The 27,630-nt window shown below is 40.8% G+C and overlaps 1 protein-coding gene and 1 non-coding gene across 6 annotated transcripts in view; one reads left to right on the top strand and one right to left on the bottom strand.

The window, feature by feature from the left end:
• Positions 1-27,630, top strand: part of RDX (radixin) — an 85,717-nt gene that overhangs the window by 22,274 nt on the left and 35,813 nt on the right. For all 5 annotated transcript variants that reach the window (XM_089312426.1, XM_051849641.3, XM_070077871.2 and 2 more), the window contains 8 exons: positions 945-1,028; positions 5,066-5,161; positions 5,655-5,929; positions 11,236-11,319; positions 11,464-11,610; positions 14,540-14,636; positions 15,234-15,397; positions 24,517-24,647. In XM_089312426.1, the coding sequence (XP_089168552.1) occupies positions 945-1,028; positions 5,066-5,161; positions 5,655-5,929; positions 11,236-11,319; positions 11,464-11,610; positions 14,540-14,636; positions 15,234-15,397; positions 24,517-24,647 (1,078 nt within the window). The remainder of the gene's footprint in view (positions 1-944; positions 1,029-5,065; positions 5,162-5,654; positions 5,930-11,235; positions 11,320-11,463; positions 11,611-14,539; positions 14,637-15,233; positions 15,398-24,516; positions 24,648-27,630) is intronic.
• On the bottom strand, positions 18,078-18,184 carry LOC149128528 (U6 spliceosomal RNA). The gene has a single exon (XR_016227791.1). It is a non-coding gene; the product is annotated as a U6 spliceosomal RNA (small nuclear RNA).

Genomic DNA, 27,630 nt, shown 5'->3' with positions numbered 1-27,630 from the left:
TTCCATAGAAATGAACATAGGATCTCCCAGTATTGTTACAAGAGTCATATGAAAAAGCCAATGGTCTAGCACCCAGTATGCATATAAGTTTTCAGTAGATGTTTTTAAGTGAGGATTTCATAAGTTCTTTGTATTTTTTTAAAAAAGGTTTATTTGGGGCCGGCACTGTGATGCAGTAGGTTAATCCTCCGCCTGCGGCACCAGCATCCCATATGAGCGCCGGTTCTAGTCCCAGCTGCTCCTCTTCCCATTCAGCTCTTTGCTATGGCCTGGGAAAGCAGTGGAGGATGGTCCAAGTTCTTGAGCTCCTGCGCCCACATGGGAGACTGGCAGGAGACGCCTGGCTCCTGGCTTCAGATTGGTGTAGCTCCAGCCATTGCGGCCATTTGGGGAGTGAACCAATGGAAGGAAGACCTTTCTCTCTGTCTCTCCCGCTCACTGTCTGTAACTGTACCTCTCAAATAAAATAAAATCTTTAAAAAAAAGGTTTATTTATTTTATTTATAAAAACTAAGGGAGAGACAGAGAACGAGAGATGTCCCATCTGCTGGTTTCACTCCCCAGATGGCTGCAATGGTTGAGGCTGGGCCAGGCCGAAGTCAGGAGCCAGGAGCTTCATCTGGGTCTCCCATATGGATACAGGGGCCGAAGCACCTGGGCCATCCTCTGCTGCTTTCTCAGGCCATTTGCAGGGAGATGGATCAGAAGTGGAGCAGTTGTGTCATGAACCAGCACCCATGTGGGATTGCCAGTGTCACAGGCGGCTTCTTTACCCACTGTACCACAACATTGGCCCCAGTTTGTTGTATTTCAAATAGAATTGAGATTTTTTTTGTGAGTAAAATGAAACTTTATCACTATATCTAAGAAAATATTATAAATCATATAAAAGTTTTGTAGTGTATTCTCTTTCTTACTGATGATCCTTTTTGTTTTTATTGTAGATTAATGTGAGAGTAACTACAATGGATGCTGAGCTGGAATTTGCCATCCAGCCGAATACAACTGGCAAACAACTTTTTGACCAGGTATCATTTAACCTCATGAAGTATGCAACTTTTTTTTCCTCCAGATTTATTTATTTTATTTGAAAGGCAGAGTTACAGAGAGGCGGAGGCAGAGAGAGAGAGAGAAAGTTAACTCCCTAGATGATGGTAATGACCGGACCTGTGCCCATCTGAAGTCCGGAGCCAGGAGTTTCTTCTGGGTCTCCCATACGGATGCAGGGGCCTAGCGACTTGAGCCATCTTCTGTTACCATCCTAGGCCATGGCAGAGAGCTGGATCAGAAGTGGAGTAGCCAAGACTCGACCAGTGCCCATATGGGATGTCCTCAGTACTTTGTATGTTCTTAGATGTTTATTGCTAATGCAGCAAATGTATCACTTGGAATTTTTCCACAGTATCTATTCATATGTCTTGAATAACTCGAGGGATATTTTTCAGTTCCTTCTCATTCCTACATTTGTCTGATAGAGCTTTTCAAAGCAGTTAACAGTTGTGTATTTAATATCTGTTAGGAAAATCATTATGATGGTGACTGAAAGTCATTCAAAATTACTGTACATAGTCCGTGAGTAGAATGTGTAAAGTGCATGATCATTATCTGATAATTTTATATATGCATATATAAATCATACTGCAAATGAAGGGCTAGATTATTGAGTGTGGTTAACTTGTATGGACTCCTCTCAGCAGTTCCTTACTTTGTTGTTCTTTTTTCTGACAACTTCTTTTGAGCCCAAATGCAAGGGTCTAAAACTCCGCTATACCTTGAGTGTAAGGAGTATCTGGGATGAGCTTGTAAGCTGTGAGCAGACTGGGTCCTCTCAATGAGAGTATGTAGTTGTTCGTACTAACCAAGGAGTACTCAAGAAGATCTACTAGGGTGTAAGAAATAATTGAAATGTTTAAATTTTGATTTTTTTCCTGAATTTTAAAATACATGATTTTTAATGTATTAGCATGATAGTAGTATGCAATTTATAAATAAATGTAAGGTTCTTCAGACATTCAAAAATATATTTTGAAATCCATGCATAATATTTTGAGGGGGGGGCAACAGCCTTGTTTTTTTTTTTTCTTTTTTTCTTTTTAAAAGATTTATTTATTTATTTGAAAGGCAGAGTTACAGAGAATTATAGCCACGAGCTTCATCTGAGTATCCCATGTGAGTGGCAAGGGCCTCCATATTTGGGCCTTCTTCCTCTGCTTTCTAGGCACATTGCAGGGAACTAGATTGGAAGTAGAATCCAACCCGTGCTCACATGGGATTGCATGTGGCCGCTTAACCTGCCATGGCCACAGCCAGACCCCTGGAGGCCATCCTTACCTGGCCCACAAAGAAGCTCCTTAGCCTCAGTACCTTTTCAGATTGTTTTTGCATAATATGTATTTTTCATGAGCTATTTGACCTTCATATGCAAGAATTAAAATTTTTTTTGCACCAAAATAAACAACCATTTAATTCTACTTGTCTGTGAACTTTTTGAAGTGATCTGTCATATGTATGTATGAACTGTAGTTATATGTCTGAGTACTTTTTACTTAGAAAGTTGTGTGATTGGAAGTTTCTGATAACACCTCTAAAAGAAGTAGGGCAAGAGCCATAGGGGGAGTTTGAATTTGTGAGGGGATTTCACACCTGAGTTCTCCTGTTCCTCTTGGTGTTTCTGAGGTAGTCTAAAATAGTTCAGGCCCTACCCTTGAACCCATTGTGGTACTTCCCCCTTCTACTCAACCAGTAATGTGAATCTCAAAGCATGGAAGCAAATGGTGAGGCCAGTTACTCTGCTGTTTGCTACTCTTGGCTGCTCTTCACCTGTCATTTCCTACTCCTGTCGCTGTGAACATGGATGCTTTCTGTGGCTTTGCTCTAGCAACTTCTCTTTTGCCAAAGTTAAAAATTATTTGGGGTCTCTTTTTCTCCTGTTTTTTTTGTTTGGCATTTACCAACTTTTGCATTGTTAGTATGAACTTTTTACCCTCCAGAAATTTCTCAGTTTTTGTGCTTTTTATGTTAGTAACCTTTCCTATTTCCTCACCAAGCTAAATGTTTTCTTATTTTTAATGCTTTTTATCTTTCCAGCGAAACTCTTCAAGAGATGAACATTAAATTGAGTAGTTTTCTGTCTTAAGACCAAAAGCCTAGACTCTTTTAATATTATTTTAAAATGTCCAGGCTGGCACTGTGGCATGGCAGGTAAAGCCGCTGCCTGTAGTGCTGGCATCTCATATGGGTGTGGGTTCAAGTCTCAGCTGCTCTACTTCCGATCCAGCTCTCTGCTGTGACCTGGGAAAGCAGTGGAAGATAGCCCGAGTCCTTGGGTCCCTGCACCCACATGGAAGACTGGCAAGAAGCTGCTGGCTTCAAATCAGCTCAGCTCCGGCGATTGCAGCCATCTGGGAAGTGAACCAGCGGATGGAAGATTTTCTCTTTCTCTGCTTCTGCCGCTCTGTAACTCCACCTTTCAAATAAATAAATCTTTAAAAAAAAAAAAGTTTGTTGGGGCCAGTTCTGTGGCACAGTAGGTTGATCCTCCACCTGCAGCATTGGCATCCCATATTGGTGCTGGTTCTAGTCCTGGCTGCTCCTTTTCTGATCCAGCTCTCTGCTGTGGCCAGGGAAAGCAGTAGAAGATGGCTCAAGTCCTTAGGCCCCTGCACCCACGTGGGAGACCTGGAAGATGCTCTTGACTTCAGATCGGCTGTTGGGGCCATTTGGGGAGTGAGCCAGTGGATGGAAGGTCTCTCTCTCACTGTCTGTAATTCTACCTCTCAAATAAATAAATAAAATCTTAAAAAAAAAAGTTGCTTAGGATTTGATATTGAGCAAGTGCTTAGTTTAGTGGTAAGACTCTCGCATCTCATGTTGGGAGTCCCTGGTTTTGATTCCCAGCTCTGGTTCTTGACTGCAGCTGCCTGACCGTGCAGACCCTGAGAGGCAGCAGTGATGGCTCAAATAATTGGATTCTTGCCACCCACATGGGAGATCTGGTTTATGTCTCCAGTTCCCAGCTTTGGCCTTGGTATTCAGGGAAGGCAACCAGCATATGAGAGCTCTAAAAAACAAAGCACAGTGACAAACTGCTGTAAAATCTTTCTGTTTAAGTTTAAAAATGTCGCCTCCTATGTGTCATTTTCCTTATTTCACTGTGCACAGTGTCTCTTGTTGATTTAACAATTGACACTCTATTTATGACGTCAGTAATCACCCGAGGCTCTTGTCATGAGCTGCCAAACGATATCTATCTTAGCCTTTTTTTTGTTTTTTAAAGATTTATTTATTTGGAAGGCAGAGTTATAGAGAGGCTGAGGCAGAGAGAGAGGTCTTCCGTGTTCTGGTTTACTCCCCAAATGGCTCCAATGGCCTGAGCTGAGCCGGTAGCCAGTAGCCAGAAGTTGTGTTTTTTTTTAATTTTTTTTTTTTTTGACAGGTAGAGTGGACAGTGAGAGAGAGAGGCAGAAAGAAAGGTATTCTTTTGTCGTTGGTTCACCCTCCAGTGGCTGCCGCGGCTAGCGCACTGTGGCCAGTGCACTGCGCTGATCCGATGGCAGGAGCCAGGTACTTCTTCTGGTCTCCCATGGGGTGCAGGGCCCAGGTACTTGGGCCATCCTCCACTGCACTCCCTAGCCACAGCAGAGAGCTGGCCTGGAAGAGGGGCAACCGGGACAGAATCTGGCGCCCCGACCGGGACTAGAACCCAGTGTGCCAGCGCTGCAAGGCGGAGGATTAGCCTAGTGAGCCCCGGCGCTGGCTAGCCAGAAGCTTCTACCTGGTCTCCTGCACTGGTGCAGGAGCCTATGGACTTGGGCCATCTTCCACTGCTTTCCCAGGCCATAGCAGAGAGCAAATAAATAAATAAATCTTTACTAAATAGATTAATAAGAAGATTGAAGTAACTCTACAAAATTGAATGTAAAAAGGAAATTTAAAATGAGGAAAGACCTTTTACTGTAGCAAAGGAATACACCTAAACTCATATAGTTTTGTTCTTTTGAATTATAGTGTCGTTTAGTTATAATGTGAATGTTGAACTGAAATTGACTTTCTTTTTTTTTGGTAGGTGGTGAAAACAGTTGGTTTGCGTGAGGTCTGGTTTTTTGGGCTGCAGTATGTAGACAGCAAAGGTTATTCTACATGGCTGAAACTAAATAAGAAGGTAAAATGTGTATGATGATATTAAGGTAATACTTAAATCGGTTTATGCTGGAAAAGCTTAAGGGTTTTACTGGTTGCAAGCCTTTCTTTGCAATTAGTTCTGTCAGTCATTAAAAGGTACATGTCTTTTAATACAATAAGGTACCATTACTTCATAGCCTAAGAAACGAAACACCTGTCCTATTTGAAAATTTAGCACAAAAATACTATTTTAAAGCAAATATTACATGTGGTATATCTCGGTACTTTGACTTGAATTTGAACTTCTGCAGGATCAGCTTCTCAAAATATGAAGAGAAGTTTTCATTGTGGTTATTGGTTAGGATATGTAGTTACAAGTCATGTTCACTAGTGTAGACTTTTTTTTTTACATTTACATTATTTGTTTATTGACTTCTTAAAAATCTTGTATTTCACTTGCCGTTTTCTTCCAAACACTAGGTTCAATTATTGTGAAATGTTTTGGTTGATTATACTTGAAATTACTATTGCAGGTGACCCAGCAAGATGTTAAAAAAGAGAATCCTTTGCAGTTCAAGTTTAGAGCTAAATTCTTCCCTGAAGATGTTTCTGAGGAATTAATTCAAGAAATAACTCAGAGACTTTTCTTCTTGCAAGTTAAAGAGGCCATCTTAAACGATGAGATATATTGCCCACCAGAAACTGCAGTTCTTTTGGCTTCCTATGCTGTCCAAGCCAAGTATGGAGATTATAATAAAGAGATTCATAAGCCGGGCTACTTGGCTAATGATAGACTCCTACCTCAACGGTAAGTGAAATGTGCCTTCATGTTATATTCTCTGAGGATTATGTTCTATAAGTTTATAAGTCAAATAGTTTTTGAGATTTTTAAGTTGCCAGCTGCATCAGAGTGCATATTTTAAAAAATTATGACGTAGTAGTCAGTACATACATGTTTTGTAATTACTTGGAGTTGGTCTACCTCATCCCTCCTCATTCCCTAACATAGGTAATAAATGGAGGCAGTGATAATTTGGGTTTGGGGAAAGGAGGTAGCTGTTGCTACTTAGTAAAAATTCTAGCACCTGCAGGTAGATGCTTACTAAGTGCTTTTGAGAATAAGTAGTAGCTGTCTATGTTTCCTCTACAGGTTCAAGGTTCTAACTTTGAAAAAAGGATTTTTAAACTAGGGTTTTTTTTGAGTCCTAAGTTAGTACTCTATTCTTATCTGCAGTATCATGCTTCCTCTGTAACAGTTGTTTTGAAATATGGAAAAAAATTACAAGACCTAGACTTTTGACTGCAGATTGTATTCTTTGCTATTTATGTGATGTTAAGTTCACAGCCTAAATGTCTGAGCCTCGATATCTAAAAGCAGAGTGGGCATAATAATTCTCTGCTTTTCTTCCAATTTGTGATAACAGTTCATGAATCTGTGGTTTACACTTTAAATTATAAACTGTGACACAATGTTATTCAGCAGTAGTATTTATGAGATCTTAGAAAAATGCAGGATCAGACATTACATTTAAATATCTGTTTTTTTATTTTGGTAGCTCACATGATCCTGATAGTTGAAGGTATATTGAGATCTTTCTTTTACAATTTGGAAAGAGTTTTGTTAGTTTCTTAGTAAAATTCTTAAATTTCAAAATTTCTATTTAGATGCAAAAATATATTGTTAACTTAAAATTTCAGTTTTTCCTTGTAGTAGAGTTTCTTTTTCATAACAAGTAAATATGTAGAAAGACGAAACTCCTTTCTGTTCATTTTATTAGATTTCCTTTGATCATAGGCTTTGAAATTTATTTTTGATTAACATCATCTATTTATTACCTAAATTTTTTTTTTCTGATTCAATTGTTCACTCCCCAAAAGGCTGCAATGGCTAGGGTTAGGCTAGACTGAAGCTAGGAGCCTGAAATTACATCCAGGTCTTCCTTGTAGGTGGCAGAAGCTTAAGCACTTAGGCCAGCTTCTGCTGCTTTCCCAGGCACGTTAGCAGATAGCAGGATCTGAAGCAGAACAGCCAGGATTCTGTCTCTCCAGGATGGCATGCCAGTGTTGCAGGTGGCATCTTTTTTTTTTTTTTTGGACAGGCAGAGTGGACAGTGAGAGAGACAGAGAGAAAGGTCTTCCCTTTTCTGTTCGTTCACCCCACAATGGCCGTTGAGGCTGGCGCACCGCACTGATCCGAAGCTAGGAGCCAGGTGCTTCTCCTGGTCTCCCATGCGGGTGCAGGGCCCAAGGACCTGGGCCATCCTCCATTGCCTTCCCGGGCCATAGCAGAGAGCTGGACAGGAAGAGGAGTGACCAGGACAGAATCCAGCGCCCCGACTGGGACTAGAACCCAGTGTGCTGATGCCGCAGGTGGACGATTAGCCTATTGAGCCACGGCGCCGGCCTGCTTTAACATTTGATTATTAAATGTTACTGAGTTCTACCAGTTAATAATTACTGCAATAATATCTTAGAAGAAGGTAGAATGTGTGTTGTTACCAGATGAATCAGGAAAGACAACTACTTGTGTTTTTGGATATGTTTTCTGTTGCTGTAACAGAACACATGAGACTGGGTAATTTATACAGAAAAGAGGTTTATTTCCTCATGTTTCTGGACGCTGTCAAGATTGGGCAGCTGCATCTGGTTGGCTTGTGGTAAGGGCCTGCATCATGGCTGTAAAGCGGAAGGGAGTTGGGCAAATGAAGAAGAGAGGAGAGGACAAAGAGGGCCAGGTGCTTTCTAACAGCCTACTCTGGAGAACTAGTGCATTCCCACAAGAAGTAATCCAGTTGTGTGGAAGAGCATTAATCCCTCTTTAAAAACTCAACACCAATTCATTGGTGACCAAACCTCAATATGAGTTCTGTTGCAGACATTGGCAGTATTCAGACCATGGCAGTATTCTCCTAGTTAGTTACTGCAACACCAATCTTTGTTTAGATTTGTTTAAGCCCTGAGTAACCAATTGACTAGTACAGTGGAATTTTAAGGATTAGTTTTTGTTTTTAATTGAGATAGAACTTAATATATATTAAAATGCACAGATTGGGTTTAAGTTGGTACATATGATACAATTTTATAAACAGTTGCCCTTAGATATTTCTTAAATGTTCATAAATGAACTTTTTTTTTTTTTTTTTGACAGGCAGAGTGGACAGTGAGAGAGAGACAGAGAGAAAGGTCTTCCTTTGCCGTTGGTTCACCCTCCAATGGCCGGCGCGCTGCGGCCGGCGCACGGCGCTGATCCGATGGCAGGAGCCAGGTGCTTCTCCTGGTCTCCCATGGGGTGCAGGGCCCAAGCACTTGGGCCATCCTCCACTGCACTCCCTAGCCACAGCAGAGAGCTGGCCTGGAAGCGGGGCAACCGGGACAGAATCCGGCGCCCCAACCAGGACTAGAACCCGGTGTGCTGGCGCCGCTAGGCGGAGGATTAGCCTAGTGAGCCGCGGCGCCGGCCAAATGTTCATAAATGAATAAGCCTGATTTTTTCCCTTAGGTTTAACCTAGATTATTAACTTTTTAAGAATATTTTTATTTATTTATTTGAGAAATAGTTACAGACAGCAAGAGGTGAGACAGAACGGTCTTCTATCCTCTGGTTCACTTCCCAAATGATCGCAATGGCTAGAGCTGAGCCACTGAGCCAGTCTGAAGCCAGGAGCCAGGAGCCAGGAGCTTCTTCCTGGTCTCCCACTTTCAAAAGAATAATCTAGGGGCTGGCACTGTGGCGCAGAAGGTTAATCCTCTGCCTGTGGTGCTGGCATCCCATATGGGTGCTGGTTCTAGTCCTGGCTGCTCTTCTTCTGATCCAGCTCACTGCTATGGCATGGGAAAGCATAGAAGATGGCCCAGGTGCTTGGGCCCCTGCACCCATTTGGGAGACTGGGAGGAAGCTGCTGGCTCCTGGCTCCAGATGGGCACACTCTGGCCATTGCGGCCATTTGGGGAGTGAACCAATGGAAGGAAGACCTTTGTCTTTGTCTCTCCTTCTCACTGTCTGTAACTCTACCTTTCAAATAAAATAAATAAAATCTTTTAAAAAATTATTTCCCAAGAAAGCATTTTTTTCATAGCAAGTATTTTTAAAAAATTTATTTATTTGTGTGCTGGCGTAGTGGGTTGAGCCACTGCCTGCAATGCTGGCATCCCAGTTGGTGCCAGTTCGAGTCCTGGCTGTTCAACTTCTGATCCAATTCCCTGCTGGTGTGCCTGGGAAGGCAGTGGAAGATGGTCCAAGTCCTTGGGCCTGGAACCCACCTGGGAGACCCAGATTAAGCTCCTGGCTTCAGCCTGGTCCAGTCCCAGCCCCAGCTATTGTAGCCATCTGGGGAGTGAACCGGCATATGGAAGATCTGCATCATTCCCTTTCTCTCTCTCTCTAACTCTGCCTTTCAAATAAAATAAATCTTTAAAAAACAACCAAAAAAACTGTTTGAAGAGCAGAGCAACAGAGAGGGAGAGCCATCTTCCATCTGCTGTTTCACTCCCCAAATGACTGCAGTAGCTGTTGCTGAATCAGGCTGGAGAAGCCTAGAGCCAAGAACTCCATGTTGGTCTTAGACATGAGTGGGCCACCTTCTGCTGCCTTCCAAGGTACACTAGCAGGAAGCTGGATTAGAAGTGGAGTAGCTGGGAACTCTAATACCTATGCCAGCTTAGCAGTTGACAGCTTAGTCTGCTGTGGCACACACCAGCTGCAGTGGTAAAACAATGTTTTTACACTGCAGATTTTTTGCTGTCAGTAAAAAGGGATCTGGGAAGTCACCAATAAAGATGGATAGTTAACTGTATGATACAAAGGAAATAAAATTCATTATCTATGCATGATAGGTAGATTCTGTTGACTTGTGTGATTTGGTGTTAAAATGCTTTTTTATATTTTTGTATATCAAAATAAGGAACACTAGAAGTATACAGAAGAGACATAAAAACTTGTGGGGCCAGCATTGCGGCATAGCTGGTTGAGCTGAAGCCTGGCATGCTGCCATCACATATGGGCGCCTGCTCGAGTCCTAGCTGCTCTGCTTCCCACCAGCTCTCTGCTGATGCTCCTGGAAAAGCAGCAGAGAATGGCTCAAGTATTTGGGCCCATGTACCCACTTGGGGTACTCATTGAGGCCATTTGGAAAGTGAACCAACTACGGAAGATCACTATGTCTCTCTGTAACTCTGCCTTCCAAAGAAATAAAATAATTGTTATTTATTTTTTATTTGAAAGTCAGAGTTACACAGACAGAGGAGAGGCAGAAGAAGCAGAGAGAGAGAAAGGTCTTCCATCCGATGGTTCACTCCCCAGTTGGCCACAACAGCCAGAGCAGAACAGATCAGAATCCAGGAGCCAGGAGCTTCCTCTGGGTCTCCCTTGTGGGTGCAGGGGTCCAAGCACTTGGACCATCTTCTACTGCTTTCCCAGGCCATAGCAGAGAGCTGGATCAGAAGTGGAGCAGCTGGGACTAGAACCAGCACCCCTGTGGGATGCCAGTGCTTCAGGCCAGAGTTTTAACCTGCTGCTCCACAGCACCAGCCCCAGTAGATCCCTTTAGACAAACATATTTTAATCAAGATGGGATTAAAAAATAACCACGAAGTCATATGAAAGAAAAAAAGAGTTTTGCCAAGCAAATTGTATTCCACCTTTTCTTCAAGCACACACAGAGGCAGCAGCCTGTGTGCTAGAGGTGGATTCTTTCCTTCTCACTTAGAACTCTGAACACATGACCATAGGTATTGTTAAAGCATGTATTATTTAAAATAATTTAAGATTCCTGGAAAACTTATTTTGAGTTAATTATAGATTCAGATGCGATTGTGAAAAATAATAAATTCCATGTATTCTTCTCCCAGCCTTCCCTGAGAACAATCTTGTGCGACTAAAGTACAGTATCACAGTTAAGATGATGACATGGATACAGTCCACTTACCTCATTCAGATTTCATTAGTTTTACATGCACTTTTCTGTGTATGTATGAATTTAGTTCTGTACAGTTTAATCACATGTATTTTGTATGACAACATTACAGTCGAGTCACTAAAAGGATTCTATATTTTGAAAAGGATATTAATTTTTGACATGTAAAGTCATCACAGGTTTTTTTTTTTCCCCCTTCTAGTGTTTTGGAACAACACAAACTGACAAAAGAACAGTGGGAAGAAAGAATACAGAACTGGCATGAAGAACATCGAGGAATGCTAAGGTAGTTGGGTGGCTATCTTCTATGTCTTTTTGTTTTCTGTGAATAAACACAAAGTGCTAAATTTTTAATCAAGGTATTTTTAGAATTTTGTTTGATTTTAGGCATTCCTACCTAAACGTATTACATTTAGCTTTATTTCAACAGGGAAGATTCTATGATGGAATACCTGAAGATTGCACAAGATCTAGAAATGTATGGAGTCAATTATTTTGAAATAAAAAATAAAAAGGGAACTGAGCTGTGGCTAGGTGTTGATGCCCTGGGTCTGAATATTTATGAGCATGATGACAAGTAAGTAAATTAGCTGCATGGTGAATTAGTCATCATGTCAGTGGTCTTAAGTGGCTTATATCTTAGGTCTTGTAAAAGTTGTTTCTTCTCCATCACCTTGACTTTCCTTTTTTTTTTTTTTTTTTAAACTAAGAGGTTGGTTAGTGCCACTGACTTTAATATTGTTTCAGTTTTCCCAGCACTTTGTGGTTGCAGACTGCTGCTTTCCTGTGAATTTATCAAATGATCTGATTTACTTTTATTTGATGTTTAGATCTTTATCTTTTGTAATAAGTCTGTAATAATTTGAAATTTGTCACTCAGTAGAATCATAATGTAAATGTTAAGCATATCAAATAGGTTGAAATTGAAATGAGCATGTGTAAGAAACCTGGAGCGATGAGAGAAGGAAGCTTATGTATGTTTATTGTATTTTAGAACACATTTTTTGTGAACATTTATCTTATGTGTAGGAGTTGCTTTGAATTTTTTAAAAAGATTTATTTATTTATTTGAAAGAGTTACACAGAGAGGAGCGATAGAGAGAAAGAGGTTTTCCATCCTTTGGTTTACTCCCCAGTTGGCCACAACGGCCAGAACTGCTCTGATCTGAAGCCAGGAGCTTCCTCTGGGTCTCCCACGTGAGTGCAGGGGCCCAAGGACTTGGGCCATCTTCTGCTGCTTTCCCAGGCCATAGCAGAAAGCTGGATCAGAAGTGGAACACCTGGGATTCAAACCGGCGCCCATATGGGATGCTGGCACTGCAGGCAGTGGCTTTACCTGCTACGCCACAGTGCCAGCCCTAACTTTGAATATTTTTGAACATCGTTAAAAGAATATCTATATTATGCACAGTGAACAGTGTAATTATATTTTTAAATTGATCAGGTACTTATTACAGTATACCCATATGTAAATATGATTCATACATAATAGGTATGTATGTAGAACACATATATTGTATATATAATATTAAATACTTATATCAGGTTTTTATTGCACTTTTTAGGGATAATATGTGCAATTGTCTTTTAGTTTATCATACCACATGAACACCCAGGTACATGCTAGTAATGCCTTCTCCTATGTCATTATTATTTAGTCTAAGTCACTTTAGAGTTTTAGTTTTTGTTATTGATATTAAATGAAATACACATTTCAAAGAATAATCCAAATGAGTACATTTTACTCCAGTATGTTCTTAAGTTTTATTACAGAGCAAGTTCATATGATTATGAAGAGAAGATTTTACAGTTTTTGAAAAACAGAAGTGACTTAGATTTCTTTAGGGACCAGATTTTGTTTTTCTGTTCAAAATTATTCTAGTAGTTTTCAGGCTTACCTCCCAAGATTGTAAAAAGTTACTTGAAGTGAGGGCTTTAGAATTTTTCAAAGTAGCACAGAAGTGTATAGTCTTACCTGTATTCCTGCAGCTTCCTTTTTAAGCAGTTTACTTTGACTTATCTTAATGGCCATAAGAGGGCCGTTCAACACATCCATATTGAATAAAAATGTGTAGAAAAAAAAATGCTGTGCTCTGTGGTAAGTGCCTTGTCTACCTAAGAATTAAAAGGAATATAGGTAGGTAGAAATTCCTGCTCTGTTGTGTTGTCAAATGAAGCCTGACTAAAACATGTCTTTTGCTCAGCATAGGCATCACTTGTCATTTCTCACTTTTTGTTATTACAAAACTAAGTCATCTAAAAAAGATTTCCTTGGGGCTGGCACTGTGGCATAATGGGTAAATTCGCCGCCTGCAGTGTCAGCATCCCATACGGGCACCGGTTCAGTCCTGGCTGCTCCAATCCCGATCCAGATCTCTGCAATGGCCTGGGAAAGCAGTACAAGATGGCTCCTGGCTTCGGACCGGCACAGCTCCGGCCACTGCAATTGGGGAGTGAACCAGCGGATGGAAGACTTTTCTCTGCCTTTCCTTCTCTCTCTGTGTAACTCTTTCAAATAAATAAATACATCTTTAAAAAAAAGAAAAGAAAAAAAGAGATTTCCTTGTTGCTTTGAAAGGCAGAGTGACGAGCAAAAAAGATATCTTAGGTTTGCTGGTTTTTTCCCCAAATGGCTGCAGTGGCCCCAGGCTGGGCCAGGATGAAGCCAGCATCTTGGAACTCCATCCAGGTCTCTCATATGATTGGTAGGGTCCTAAGTACTTGAGTCATCTGCTGCTACTTTCTCTGGTGCACCAGTAGGGAGCTGGATGGGAAGCAGAGCAGTCGGCACTCAAAGTGACCCTCTGATATGATATGCGGGCAAGTACCAGCTTAACTTTCTGTATAACTCACTGTGTTACAACACTGGCTCTGACAGTGATGTACCTGATGGAAGTCTACATCTAATTACCTATATCTTTATAAAGACTGGTCAAAAGGGGAGCAACTGTTGTGTACTCTTGGAGATTGTATTCTAGGTCTGTCATTCACCCAAGTGTCATTGTGTTTAAAATTTTGAGACTTAATTCACATACCTTAAAATCAGTCCTTTAAAGAAATTTACTGAAATTTGTAGTTTTAATGTTTGTTTACAAATATCTAAACATTTAAAATATAAATCACATGAGAAGCTATAAAAGCCTTATTTCCCCCTCTTTCTTCTTAAACATATATAAACTGATAGTTGTAGTAGCTTGAGAACAAACAAAATAAAAACTAAAAGAAACTATTGCAAATCTCAAGAAACTAGTACCACACTCTTTCACCAGGCAGTTTTCTGTAGATAATTTTAGAAAGACACTATAATACTCTTAAGTTCATACACACTAATGAAATCTTTGGATAGTTAATTATTTTATGTGATTTAAATATCAGATTTCCCTTCTAAAGGATAAGGTTAAATATGTAAGATCCACATTTTGAAAATGTAGAAAATGGCCCAGAATGTTAGGAATTTTTTTCTGTTGTTCCTGCCTTTAATTAAAGGAATGTTCTCATTTTTTAAGGTTAACACCTAAAATCGGTTTTCCCTGGAGTGAAATCAGAAATATTTCATTTAATGACAAAAAATTTGTTATAAAACCAATTGACAAAAAGGCACCTGTAAGTAAAAATTTTTTTCTTCTGTTTTCTGTATTACATCTTTAAATGTCTGTATTTAAATAGAATTGTTCATGTTTTTGAGGTACATCATCTTTCCTTAGTCTTTTCTGCTTATGGAGTTTTGTTCTATGAACTTTGTTTATAACTCGAAGCCTTTAACTTGAGAAATATTTTTTTATTTAAATAGATTTTTAAAATTCTAGTGTCAGGAATTCTAGGTGTTCTAACTCTGTTACAGAAAAGGAAAACTTTGCTAGAGTAAATACTTAATGGCCATGAACACTGGGCCAGTTTTTACATTAGTGGCAAAATGCAATCCCAAAGGTTAATTCCTCTTCCAAGATGTAAGGAATTTACATCTTTGGAGAAGGGAAAAGAATAAATGACCATTTAATATTGAAAATTAAGAATGATTAGTCTCTTTAACAACTTTAGAGACTGGTGGGGCAAGAAAAGGTAAAGAACTGGTTAGGAGAAAAGAGTCATGATTTCTACACTAACTGTAATATGACCTTAGAATTCATACCTCATAATGAAATTTCATACAGAGTATTGTATCCTTCAGCAAAGTTTTAAATTCATTGTACTTTATTTCAGGATTTTGTTTTTTATGCACCTCGTTTGAGAATCAATAAGCGGATTTTGGCCTTATGTATGGGAAACCATGAACTATACATGCGAAGAAGAAAACCTGATACTATTGAAGTACAGCAGATGAAGGCTCAGGCTAGAGAGGAGAAACACCAGAAGCAGTTGGAAAGGTATAGAATTTACAGCCTATCATTGGTAATTGACAGATCTTAGACTTAAGATTCTGCAGGATTTTTTTATTATTTTTATTTATTTATTTGCAAGGCAGTTACAAAGAGTGGGGAGACCAAAGAAAGTCTTTGATCCGCTGGTATACTTCCCAAATGGCTGCAATGGCTGGAGCTGTGCCAATCCGAAGCCATGAGCCAGGGGCTTCTTCTGGGTTTCCACGTGGATGCAGGGGCCCAAGCACTTGGGCCATTTTCCACTGCTTTCCCAGTGCATTAGTAGGGAGCTGGATTCGAAGAGGAGCAGCTGGGTGGGACACAAGCCAGCACCCATATGGGATTCCGGCGCTGCAGTCACAGGCTTAACCTACTGTATCACAATGCTTGCCCCAGGACTGCAGTTTCTTAAAATGCACACTTTCACCTGATTTTCACTGTATAAAAAGATAACCACTTTCTTTTTAGAAATGAGGATGTATAATTTCAAAATATTTGGCAGATATTTTTGTGAAAATAGCTTTTCATGAATTCATGACTTTATTGTGCTTTTCTTTTTCTTTTCTTTTCTTTTTTTTTTTTTTTTTTTTTTTTGACAGGCAGAGTGGACAGTGAGAGAGAGAGACAGCGAGAAAGGTCTTCCTTTGCTGTTGGTTCACCCTCCAATGGCCACCGCGGCTGTTGCGCTGCGGCCGGCGCACCATGCTGATCCAAAGCCGGGAGCCAGGTGCTTCTGGTCTTCCATGCGGGTGCAGAGCCCAGCACCTGGGCCATCCTCCACTGCACTCCTTGGCCACAGCAGAGAGCTGGCCTGGAAGTGGGGCAACCGGGACAGAATCCGGTGCCCCAACCGGGACTGGAACCCGGTGTGCCAGTGCCGCAAAGTGGAGGATTAGCCTAGTGAGCCGCTGCGCCAGCCTATTGTGCTTGCTTTTCACTAGTCATTTGAAATTTTCAAATTTTCTTTTTGCTTCTGAGTTAAATTAATATTTCAGGCTGGTGCCGATGCTGTGGCACAGCAGGTTAACACCCTGGCCTAAAGTGCCAGCATCCCGTACGGGCACCGGTTTGAGACTAGGCTGCTCCACTTCTGATCCAGCTCTCTGCTATGGCCTGGGAAAGCAGTAGAAGATGGCCCAAGTCCTTGGGGCCCTGAACCTGTGTGGGAAAGCCAGAAGAAGTTCCTGGCTCCTGGCTTCAGATCAGTGCAGCTCCGGCTGTTGCAGCCAATTGGAGAGTGAACCATCGGATGGAGGACAACCCCCCCACCCACCTCCTGCCTCTCCTCTGTCTGTGTAACTCTGACTTTCAAATAAATAAATAAATCTTTAAAAAAATATTTCAGGGTAAGAATGTGCTGAGAATCTTAACTTTGAAACAGTATTAGTCACATTGTAGATTTCACCTAAAAAGTTGTTGTGTGTAGTAGTAAAACACTAATACTTCTTGGGGGCGCTGATTTTATTAAGAATATTAGGTTAAAAATTATTTGATTGGATGATATTGAATGCAAACCAGATTAATCAGTAACATAACACTCAATTCTAGATGAATTTTTAGTCTTAAGGTTTTTTGTTTTGTTTTTTGTTTTTGTTTTTGACAGGCAGAGTGGATAGTGAGAGAGAGAGACAGAGAGAAAGGTCTTCCTTTTGCCGTTGGTTCACCTTCCAATGGCCACCACGGCCGGCGCACTGCACTGATCCAATGGCAGGAGCCAGGTGCTTCTCCTGGTCTCCCATGGGGTGCAGGGCACAAGCACCTGGGCCATCCTCCACTGCACTCCCTGGCCACAGCAGAGAGCTGGCCTGGAAGAGGGGCAACCAGGACAGAATTTGGTGCCCTGACCGGGACTAGAACCCGGTGTGCTGGCGCTGCAAGGCGGAGGATTAGCCTATTGAGCCGTGGCGCTGGCCTAGACTTAAGGTTTATTTGAAAATATTTTAAGACAAAACTAAAGTCAGCCTCTACTGAGGAGGACTTAGTAGAACAGTATTACACTAGGCCTAAAAAAATGGAGCTGTAAACATTCAGCTCTTCAGTAATTCCTGATCTTACCTTTAAAGGTGTAATGAGGACTGTCACTTATAGCTCTGTCTTGATTTCTTTCTTTTTTTTTAAGGATTTATTATTTGAAAGAGTTACACAGAGAAGGAGAGGCAGAGGCAGAGAGAGAGGGAGAGGTCTTCTATCCGATGGTTCACCCCCCAATTGGCCGGAACGGCCAGAGCTGCGCCGATCTGAAGCCAGGAGCTTCTTCTGAGTCTCCCACGTGGGTGCAGGGGCTAAGGACTTGGGCCATCTTCTGTTGCTCTCCCAGGCCATACCAGAGAGCTGGATAGGAAGTGGAGCAGCTCGGTCTTGAACTGGTGCCCATATGGGATGCCGACACTGCATCACACTGCACCACAGTGCCAGCCCCAGCTCTGTCTTGATTTCTACTCTTCTGTGCCTTTAGCTTACTTACATTGTGGTTCTAGTCTTACACACTTAAAATATTCTTGGTTGTGCTTTACTTTCTTTATATTCTTAGGCATCATAGCCTTTCAAAAGCTATTTACAGTGTTAATTTTTTTTTTTTTTTAAATTTTTTTTTTTTTTTTTTTTTGACAGGCAGAGTGGACAGTGTGAGAGAGAGACAGAGAGAAAGGTCTTCCTTTTTGCCGTTGGTTCACCCTCCAATGGCCGCAAAAATATGGAACGCTTCACGAATTTGCGTGTCATCCTTGCGCAGGGGCCATGCTAATCTTCTCTGTATCGTTCCAATTTTAGTATATGTGCTGCCGAAGCGAGCACTACAGTGTTAATTTTTTAAAAACCATCTTTGACCCAGTCTCTTGAATATCTTCTATCATGAGTTAAATATGAATTTACTTTATGCGCAGTTTCTGCAACTAGTATTCATCTTGCCATATTATGTCTAAAGTTTCTGCTTGCCCATGTTGATATATTTACCCCCTTTTTAAAAAAAAAAAAGTTTTTATTTATGTGAAAGGCATAGATTTTCCACCCACAGGTTTATTTTTTTAAAAGGTGTATTTTATTTATTTGAAAGGCAGAGTTACAGAGAGGCAGAGGCAGAGAAAGTCTTCCATCTGCTGGTTCACTCCCCAGATAGCCTCAATGGCCGGAGCTCCGCCAAATCCGAATCCTGGAACTTCTGGGTGAAGGGGTCCAAGGACTTGGGCCGTCCATCTTGCGGTGCTTTTCCAGGTGTATTAGCATACAGTTGGATGCTGGCTCCTCTTGTTTACCCTCTTGTCTATGTGTCCTTTGTTTCTTTGGCACATGGAGAGGAGTGCTATATTGCTTTCTGGTATGTGTAGGATGTTTAATAAGTGCCATTTGGTGATTGTGCTATATTTTAGTTATTTTAAGGCCTAAGATGGAAGCGGAAGATATCTATGGTTCCTTTCTTGTATAAATTTTACAACTTTCATTAGTAAACATTGACTGACTGCCTTATACACAGTAGGAATTCAGTAAGTATTCATCTGAATGCTTAGAGGATGTTTTGCATTATTATAGACACTTTGAGATTGTCGATCTTTTAGAAGTGGCATGTCAAGTCTTCATTTATTTCCTGCTTTACGTGCCAGAGAAATAGTAGCTAAATATTCAGAAACCACTTTGTTCAAGTCCACTGGCCAAGCAGCCAGCAGATATACCTGGGGAAGTTCTCAGAGCTGGGCTGCTAGAATTATAGTTGGGAAAGGGCAGCACAGAAGCCTCTTTGCTTTCATTGTCTTGTTACATTTGCATGTGACCATTTTTCCTCCCCATAACTCTCATTACTTTTTTTTTAGCCACGAAAATTATTTACTATGGATGATTGTTTCCTGTTGTCGTTGTTCTTACCATTTACCATAATTGTTGCCAGATTTAAAAACTGAGAGCGTCGAGTTTGTAGTCAAGGTGCCATGTGCCAGTTAAAGGTTAGCTTTGGGAATCTTACGAGCTGGCACATATATCACTAGGATGCAGGCTTTCTGAGTTTGAATTTTAATCAGATAATTTCTAAGCCTATGTTCCTCACTCTTAATATAAAAATAGTTTAATTTTCAAGGGTTTGTCTTAAGAAGTAGTGACACTGGTAGGTAGGCATTTAGCAAAGTACTAAGAGTTATTATAATAGCCAGTATTTAATACGTAGTTTAAGTTGAATATAATTATAAATATTCTTGGGAATATGTAACTAAACCCATTTGATATTCTTTATTTTAAAGGCAGAGTTAGAGAGAGAGACAGAGGTCTTCTGTCTAATGGCTATAACAGTCAGGGCTGGACCAGGGACCTGAGCCTAGCACTTGGGCCATTTTCTGCTGCATTCCCAGGTGCACTGGCAGGGATTGGAAGTGGAGTAGCTGAACTCAAACTGGCGCCCATATGGGATGCTGGTGCTACAGGCCATAGCTTAACTTGCTGTGCTACAGTGCCGGCCCCCATTTGATACTCTTCAAAAAGGGTATTACAAAATAGTCAGTTATTTATGCACTTGATATAGACCAACTAGGTCAAAATGAGTCTACCGGCTATCCATGGTTAGAGTAATCATAGAGGCTTTTTAGGGCAAGGGTGACGTGACTCAGGTTTGAAGGCCTTTTTTAGATGGGGAGGGGGAGAGACAGAAGAGGACGCCAACCTCAACAAATGTGTAGTGAGAATATGTGTGGTATGCCTAGGGCAGATTGAGTACAGCAGGGTTAGTTAAACCAAGTGAATGATGTTTAGAGATGAGTCAGAAATTTTTAGTTTCCTGCAAAAATTGGGCTTCACACAGTTATGTGGAGAGCCAAAGGCATGTATATTAGTTGAATGAACAGTTAGCTAGTGATGGCTGAAGTCAGGGGAAGATTATTTATTTATTTATTTTTTAAATTTTTTTTTTTTTTTTAAGAAAAATGTATTTGAAAAGCAGAATTAGAGGAGAGAAACAAGATTCTCTCCCCAAATGGCTGTAATGGCCAGGGCTGGGTCAGGCCAAAGCCAGGAGCTTCTTCTGGGTCTATCTCACGTGTGGCTGCAGGGTCCCGAGAACTTGGGCCATCCTCCACTGCTTCCTTGGGTGTATCAGCAAGGAGCTGGATCAGAAGTGGAATAGCTGGGACTTGAACTGGCACCCATATGGGATGCTGGCCCCAGGGGAGGATTCTTACATGTGAGATATGAGCCTCATAGAGTACAGCAAAGTACTTTAAAAATTAAAATCAGGGGCTGCCTCCTGCAGTGCCTGCATCCCATATGGGCACTGGTTTGAGTTCCAGATACTCCAGTTCTGATACAGCTCTCTGCTATGGCCTGGGAAAGCCATACAAGATGACCCAAGTCCATGGGTCCTTGCACCCACATGGGAGACCTGAAGAAGCTCCTGTCTTCGGATTGGCACAGCTCTGGCCATTATGGCCAATTGGGGAGTGAACTAATGGATGGAAGACTTCTCTCTGTGTAACTCTGACTTTCAAATAAATTATTTGTCTGCTGTAGGTTTTTTTTTTTTTCCCCCATGTTGCATGTGGCTAGGTTACTTTCAGTCTCCTTTTCTGTTCCCCTATCTTTTCACTCATCCCTGAAGAACAACAACAAAATGAGAAATAGCCAAGTAAAACCAGCATGCATCCCCAGTAAGGGCCATGTTGCTAGAGTTGAACTTGAAAGGTTCTGAGTTGATGGAGTATGCATGTAGCCTTCAGATCTGGTTTGCAGCTTGAGTCTTCAAGAAGTGTCTTGTGGACTTGGGAAACGAAGGAAGTAGATAGCTATCTTGGGGGAACTGTGGCAGCACTGAGTGTGATTGCATAGAGACTTAATCAACATCCCAACATAACAGAAAAAGAGCAGGTCTTGGCCATACTAGCAATTACTTGAAAAGTACTGTTTTTTTTTTTTTTGTTTGTTTGTTTGTTTTGTATTGCCTGATGTTTCTGCTACCTAAAAACACAAGGCAGTAACCTGTTAGGCTTCCACTAGACCCTTTTGTCCAAGAAAATTGGGAAACACAAATATTCCCAAAGTCTCTATCAGTCATGATCCTCTACAGGGGTAGAAGCTCCCAACTCCTTCAATTCCTTTGACTGAGTATGCTTTTTAGCTTGAAATAGAATAAGGAGAAAGAGTTGAAGGTACTTTCTGTGTGGGGGGGAGTATATATAGTTTTTGGCTTTTTTCATTGGCTACTGAAAAAAGTACCTTGTAGGGAACCTCAGAGAGAAATTGATCTTCCCTAGTATGAATGAATTTACAGGTCTTCAGATTTTAAATGATTTGAGGATTCATTAAATCAGCAGGGAGGCGTGGAGACCCTTAAACTTCCTATTTTTGCTGGGTACACTAAGAAGTTATCCTCATTGTCTTGCCTCCTGCTGTATTGACAGTTATATCTGTTTGCCCTCAGGCAGGACTCTGTTAGATGGAGATGGAAACCTAAGAACTGCAATAATACTAACATGTAGGTTTTTGGAGCTGGCATAGTGTGTTAAGCTGCTCCACTCCTGGTCCAGTTCCCTGCTCTAATGCACCCAGGAAAGCAGCAGCAGATGGTCCAAGTGCTTGAGCCCCTGCACAATTGTGGGAGACCTGGATGAAGCTTCTGGCTTCAGCTTGGCCCAGCCAGGAACACTGTGATCATTTAGGGCATGAACAAGTGGATGGCAGACTTTCCCTCCGTAACTCTGCCTTTAAAATAAATAGATTTCTTTTGAAGATTTATTTTAAGTTTAGAAAATAAAGAAGGCCAGCGCCGTGGCTCACTAGGCTAATCCTCCACCTTGCGGCGCCAGCACACCGGGTTCTAGTCCCGGTCGGGGCGCCGGATTCTGTCCCGGTTGCCCCTCTTCCAGGCCAGCTCTCTGCTGTGGCCAGGGAGTGCAGTGGAGGATGGCCCAAGTACTTGGGCCCTGCACCCTATGGGAGACCAGGAGAAGTACCTGGGTCCTGCCTTCGGATCAGTGCGGTGTGCCGCCCGTGGCGGCCATTGGAGGGTGAACCAACGGCGAAGGAAGACTTTCTCTCTCTCTCTCTCTCTGTCCACTCTGCCTGTCAAAAAAAAAAAATAAATAAATAAATAAAAGAAAAACTTTGTTGTTCAGAAACTAGAATTTGAATAACTGGTTTTGTGCCTATAATTCAGAATGGATACCAGATGGCAGCAATTTCTTTAAAAAAAAAAAAAAAAAAAAAAGTTGGGGAGAGAGAGATTGCATCTACTGGTTGACTTCCCAGATCGCCAGAAAAACCAGAGCTGGGCCAGGCAGAAGCCAGGAGCTTTGTTGTCTGGGTCTCCCACATGGGTATAGAGGCCCAAGCGTTTGCTGCTTTTCCTAGGCCACTAGCAAGGAGCTAGATCAAAAATTAAGCAACCAGGACATGAACCAGTGCCTATATGGGATGCTGGCATTGTAGTCGTGTCCTTTCCTGTCACTCGACCATGCTGGCCTGGCAGTGATTTCAAAGGCAGAGTTAGACAGGAACTCACTCCCCAAATGGCTGTGGCAGGCCAAAGGCCTGGAGCTTTATTCTGGTCTCCCAGGTGGGTACAGAGGCTCAGGCACTTGGGCCATCTTACGATGCTTTTCCCAGGTCATTAGCAGGGAGCTGGGACTGGAACCAGTGCCCATATGGGATGATGGTGTCGCAGGTGGTAGCTTCACCTTCCACACCACAACGCTGGCTCCCCTGCAGTTATTTGTTTTTGTGGAACATAAAAGCATACTCAGTTAAGTGTTGGAGCTGAAATTACGATTGTTTTATTAAACCAAAAAATTATTTTCATTGAAGTAGTGGTTTGAATATTGATTAAACTTATTAACTAGAAAATAGTATATTATCTGGTAAGTTCTTCATTCAGTTTTTTTTCCCTTGCTCCCAGCCGACAGAATCTGACCCAGGGTACTCTCAATATATGTTTGATGAGTGAATTAACTGTTTTTAAAAGAAACAGTCTTACAGGCCCATGGCAGATGCAGCTACATGATCAAGGCACTCTTTCCCACCAAGACCCTACTGTCATTCTAATGGAATTTTCAAAAGGGATAAAACGGACATGTCACCTTGTAATCTAGATGTAAATGGGTACTACCAGAGAAATTAAACTGGCATGATTTTACTTTAGTGGTGGAGAATTGTCACTCTCCAGGTTGTTTTCCTGTGTGCTTCCTTCAAGCCATAGTTATCTCCCAGTGCAGGGCTACTGTTAATGTAAAGAATGTATTTCTTAAGGTATGGTTACTGTCCAGTTTATTATTAAGGGCTGACATGCAGTTTGTCCTGAATGGAAATGGTAAGAATCCTGATGTCTTTTCTCTCCACTCAGATCTGCCTTAAGTTTATGCCTTGTATATTCTTTATAATTCTTCCTAAAGTCTGATTTTTTTACATAAACTTCAGTAAGACATACTTTGAAATGCAGCATGTTTGTATACAAGTATAATGTATATAGTATAATGATATAGTCTTATATTTTTAACCATATAGTTTGAACATATGTAAATATAAAGAAAACTTAAAAATATTTATGCTGGTATTGTGGCATAACAGATTAAGCCACCACTTGCAATGTTGGCATCCCGTAGGGGTGCTGGTTTGAGTCCTGGCCACTCAGGTCTTCCATCTGCTAGTTCATTCCCCAGATGGCTGCAACGGCCAGAGCTGTGCCGATCTGGAGTCAGGAGCTTCTTTCAGATCTCCCACCTGGGTGCAAATACCCAAGGACTTGAGCCATTTTCTACTGCTTTCCCAGGCTGTAGCAGAGAGCTGGATCAGAAGTGGAGCAGCTGGGACTTGAACTGGCATATGGGATGCTGGCACTGCAGACCAGGGCTTTTTAACCCACTGCACCTTAGCGCCATCCGCAGTGGGCACTCTACTTCTGACACAGCTTACTGCTAATATGTCTGAGGAAGCCGCAGAAGATGGCCCAAGTCCTCGGGCCCCTACACCCATGTGGCAGACCCTGAAGAAGCTCCTGGCTTCTTTCTCCGGTTCTCCCTCTCTAGCTGTGCCTTTCAAATAAATAAAGTAAATCTTTAAAAAAAAAAAAATGTGCTGCAGTTTCTTGGTTGGTTCATAGTTAGTACTTGGATTTCACATAAATAACATTTCAATTAATTTTTAACATTGTAATTTCTTTTAAGAGCACAGTTAGAGAATGAAAAGAAGAAAAGGGAAATAGCAGAAAAGGAAAAGGAAAGAATAGAACGTGAAAAGGAGGAACTAATGGAACGTCTAAGGCAAATTGAAGAACAGACAATGAAAGCCCAAAAAGGTACAAGTTTCATTTTGACAGTGAATTCACAGTTACTCTGCTGTCAGATAGTATTTCTTTGCTACTATTAAATCTTGTTTGTGCATTCAATTGCCAAATCAATAATTCTTGGAATCATATTATAAATAATTTTGTCATTTAATTGGATGTACAAATATTTCTCATTTGTACTCACATTTTGTAAATGATTGTATGTATCAGTTTATGCCTATTACTCTTTAGGGCTATATAAACAAAAATCATATTAAGTATTTTGAGGCATTTAATTATTTGAATGCACTTTCAGTTCTAATTTTTTTGGAACTCAACCCATAAGAAAGATTTCATTTCAGTGTATCAGAAAATAGACAACACATACAAAAGTTCTTCTAAACAGAAGAACTTACTTCTTAGACACAATGTAACCAGAATGCTACATTGGGTATAAAATATGTGATTTCTGTTAGTTAACTCTAGCATATACTAATTTCCCACAGCAGACAGAATAATTATTGAGCCAAAGTATTGTATTGCTTCCTAAGCAGTAGAATCTCAGGGAGTAATGTGAAATCTGTATTGCCTATAAAATTAGATCTAATACCTGCTCTCCTAACAACTTGTAGAAATTGCCATTCGGTTCCCTTGGAAATAGCGAGCAGTCTTACCTATTTGAGATGTCTTTTCATTCCATACACCAGCTTCCTGTGATAGGGAGATGCTCTTGAACAGTGGGTAGTTACGGGAAAAGTCAAAAAAATTGGGATGAATCAGCTTCCAGATTTATAGCAATCCCTCTGAAGTTGAATACTATTATAAAAGAAAAAAATTGAATACTGTTATAAGACAAAATTCCTGGGTGGTGTTCTAACTCATTAGAAGCTTGACTTCTCATGGCTGTCAAAGACCTAGAAACAGATGTGATTCAAAGACCAAGTGTAGTAAAGTATTTGTTTATAGGCTACAATTCAAGGGTAGAACTTGTTTCCTGAATTGCATCTTGATACTGTTTCTGGCATTCTGGGTACCTTTTTCTTTCTTAAAAATTAAAGGATTTTCACCTTTAAGGTTTTCTTTTGTTGTTGTTTATTTATTTGAAAGGGAGAGAGAGGGAGAGACAGAGACAGAATGGTCTTCTTTCTATTGGTTTACTCCCCAGATGGATGCAATGGCCATAGCTGGGCCGATCCAAAGCCAGGAGGCAGGAGCTTCTTCCAGGTCTCCCACATGGGTGCAGGGGGCCCAAGGACTTGGACAACATTTCACTGCTTTCACAGGGAGCTGGATAGGAAGCGCAGCAGCTGGGACTCAAAGTGGTGCCTATATGTGATGCAGGCAGTGGCTTTACCTACTGTGTTGGCCCCATTAGGTACCTTTTTCATCCATCAGAGTCGATGACATGCCTATTTTGTGTTGTGTTTTAGAAATATAAATATATAGTTTAAGAAATGCAACAAAATGTTAACACAGTGAGAGATCTGTACAAAGTAATATGTGAATAATATACTTTTAGAGGAAGACAACTGTAAATAAAAGCTGGATTATATTAAAATGTTTAAAAAGGAATGTTTACAAACATTATTTAAAGAAAAGATTTGAGTCATAGCACTTTGACCTATCTTCATTCCTGGGAGAAGTTATTTACTAAATCGTTAATCTCATTTATTTAGGATATAAAATGGGGAAGATAGAACATAAAGACTGTAGAACATCCCTATCAAGACAATTTCAAATCAGTCATCTTAAGGCAGAGGAAGTCTAATTTTTGTTTTCTAATAAAGCTTTCTCAGGCTGTCCTAAAATCTATATGATTGTCTTATAATTTGTGCTGCCTTCTCATTCAAATGCATTAATTTTGGCCAGATATAAGTAATGATATAACCTATATTTTTTATTTAAGAAATCACATTTTTAGACTTCATTATTTTCTTTTAATTTTTAAACTGAGTCTGTTTTACACTTCTTCCATTTTATATTTCCATAGTGTCATTGTTAAATTATATTTATCATTTGTGACCATTTAAAATTTTTAAATTTATTTATGTATTTGAAAGGCAGAGTTAGAGGGATTGTTTCATCATCCATTGGCTGGTTCGCTCCCCAGATGGCAGCAGTGGCTAGTGCTGGGCCAAGAACTTCATGTGGGAGCGGACCAAACACTTGAGCCATCCTTGGCTTTTCCTAGGCCATTAACAGGGAGCTGGATCAGAAGTGGAGCAGCCTGACTCATACTGGTGCCCATATTTATAACCATTTTGAAGATATGTTGGTGATATTTGAGATGCAGACTTGGTTTTGTTTACTATTCCAACCAATTTTAAAGTGGATTGCCATATTCAGAAAAAAGTCATAGCAAAGAGTTGAGATTTAAGTATTTCTTTTATTTTGAATACTTAAGTATCTTGTGTGTACTTACAGTGTTCTAGGTATTGGGGATGTAGTATTGAACAGATAAGGTTCTTGCTTTCATGGACCTTAACTCTTAGTGAAGGAAGACAGTGATTTAGAGTATGGCTAGATGCAAATCATTTTTTTTTTAAAGATTTATTTATTTATTTGAAAGTCAGAGTTACATAGAGAAGGAGAGGCAGAGAGGGAGAGAGAGGTCTTCCATCCGCTGGTTCACTCCCCAATTGGCTGCAGCAGCCAGAGCTGCTCTGATCTGAAGGAAGGAACCAGGAGCTTTTTCCAGGTCTCTCACATGGATGCAGGGGCCTAAGGACTTGGGCCATCCTCTACTGCTTTCCCAGGCCATAGCACAGAGCTGGATTGGAAGTGGAACAGCCGGGACTCAAACCAGCACCCATATGTGTTCCAGCACTGCAGGCGGTGGCTTTACTCACTACGCCACAGTGCCGGCCCCGCAAATCATTTTAAACTTCAGTTTCCTTATGTTCCTAGTTGCTAAAATAGAAATAATTCCTAATTTTGTGTTCTGAGTTTCAAAAAATTTTATTAAATTTGAGAGTTCCCATCTGCTGGTCTGTTGCCTAAATGTGAGGAGCTG

Source organism: Oryctolagus cuniculus, chromosome 1, assembly GCF_051225735.1.
Source record: "Oryctolagus cuniculus isolate XC-2025 breed Fujian yellow rabbit chromosome 1, ASM5122573v1, whole genome shotgun sequence".
NCBI classification, from domain to species: Eukaryota; Metazoa; Chordata; class Mammalia; order Lagomorpha; family Leporidae; genus Oryctolagus; species Oryctolagus cuniculus.
The sequence above is the reverse complement of the archived record's forward strand: the minus strand, read 5'-3'. Positions and strand labels throughout refer to the sequence as shown.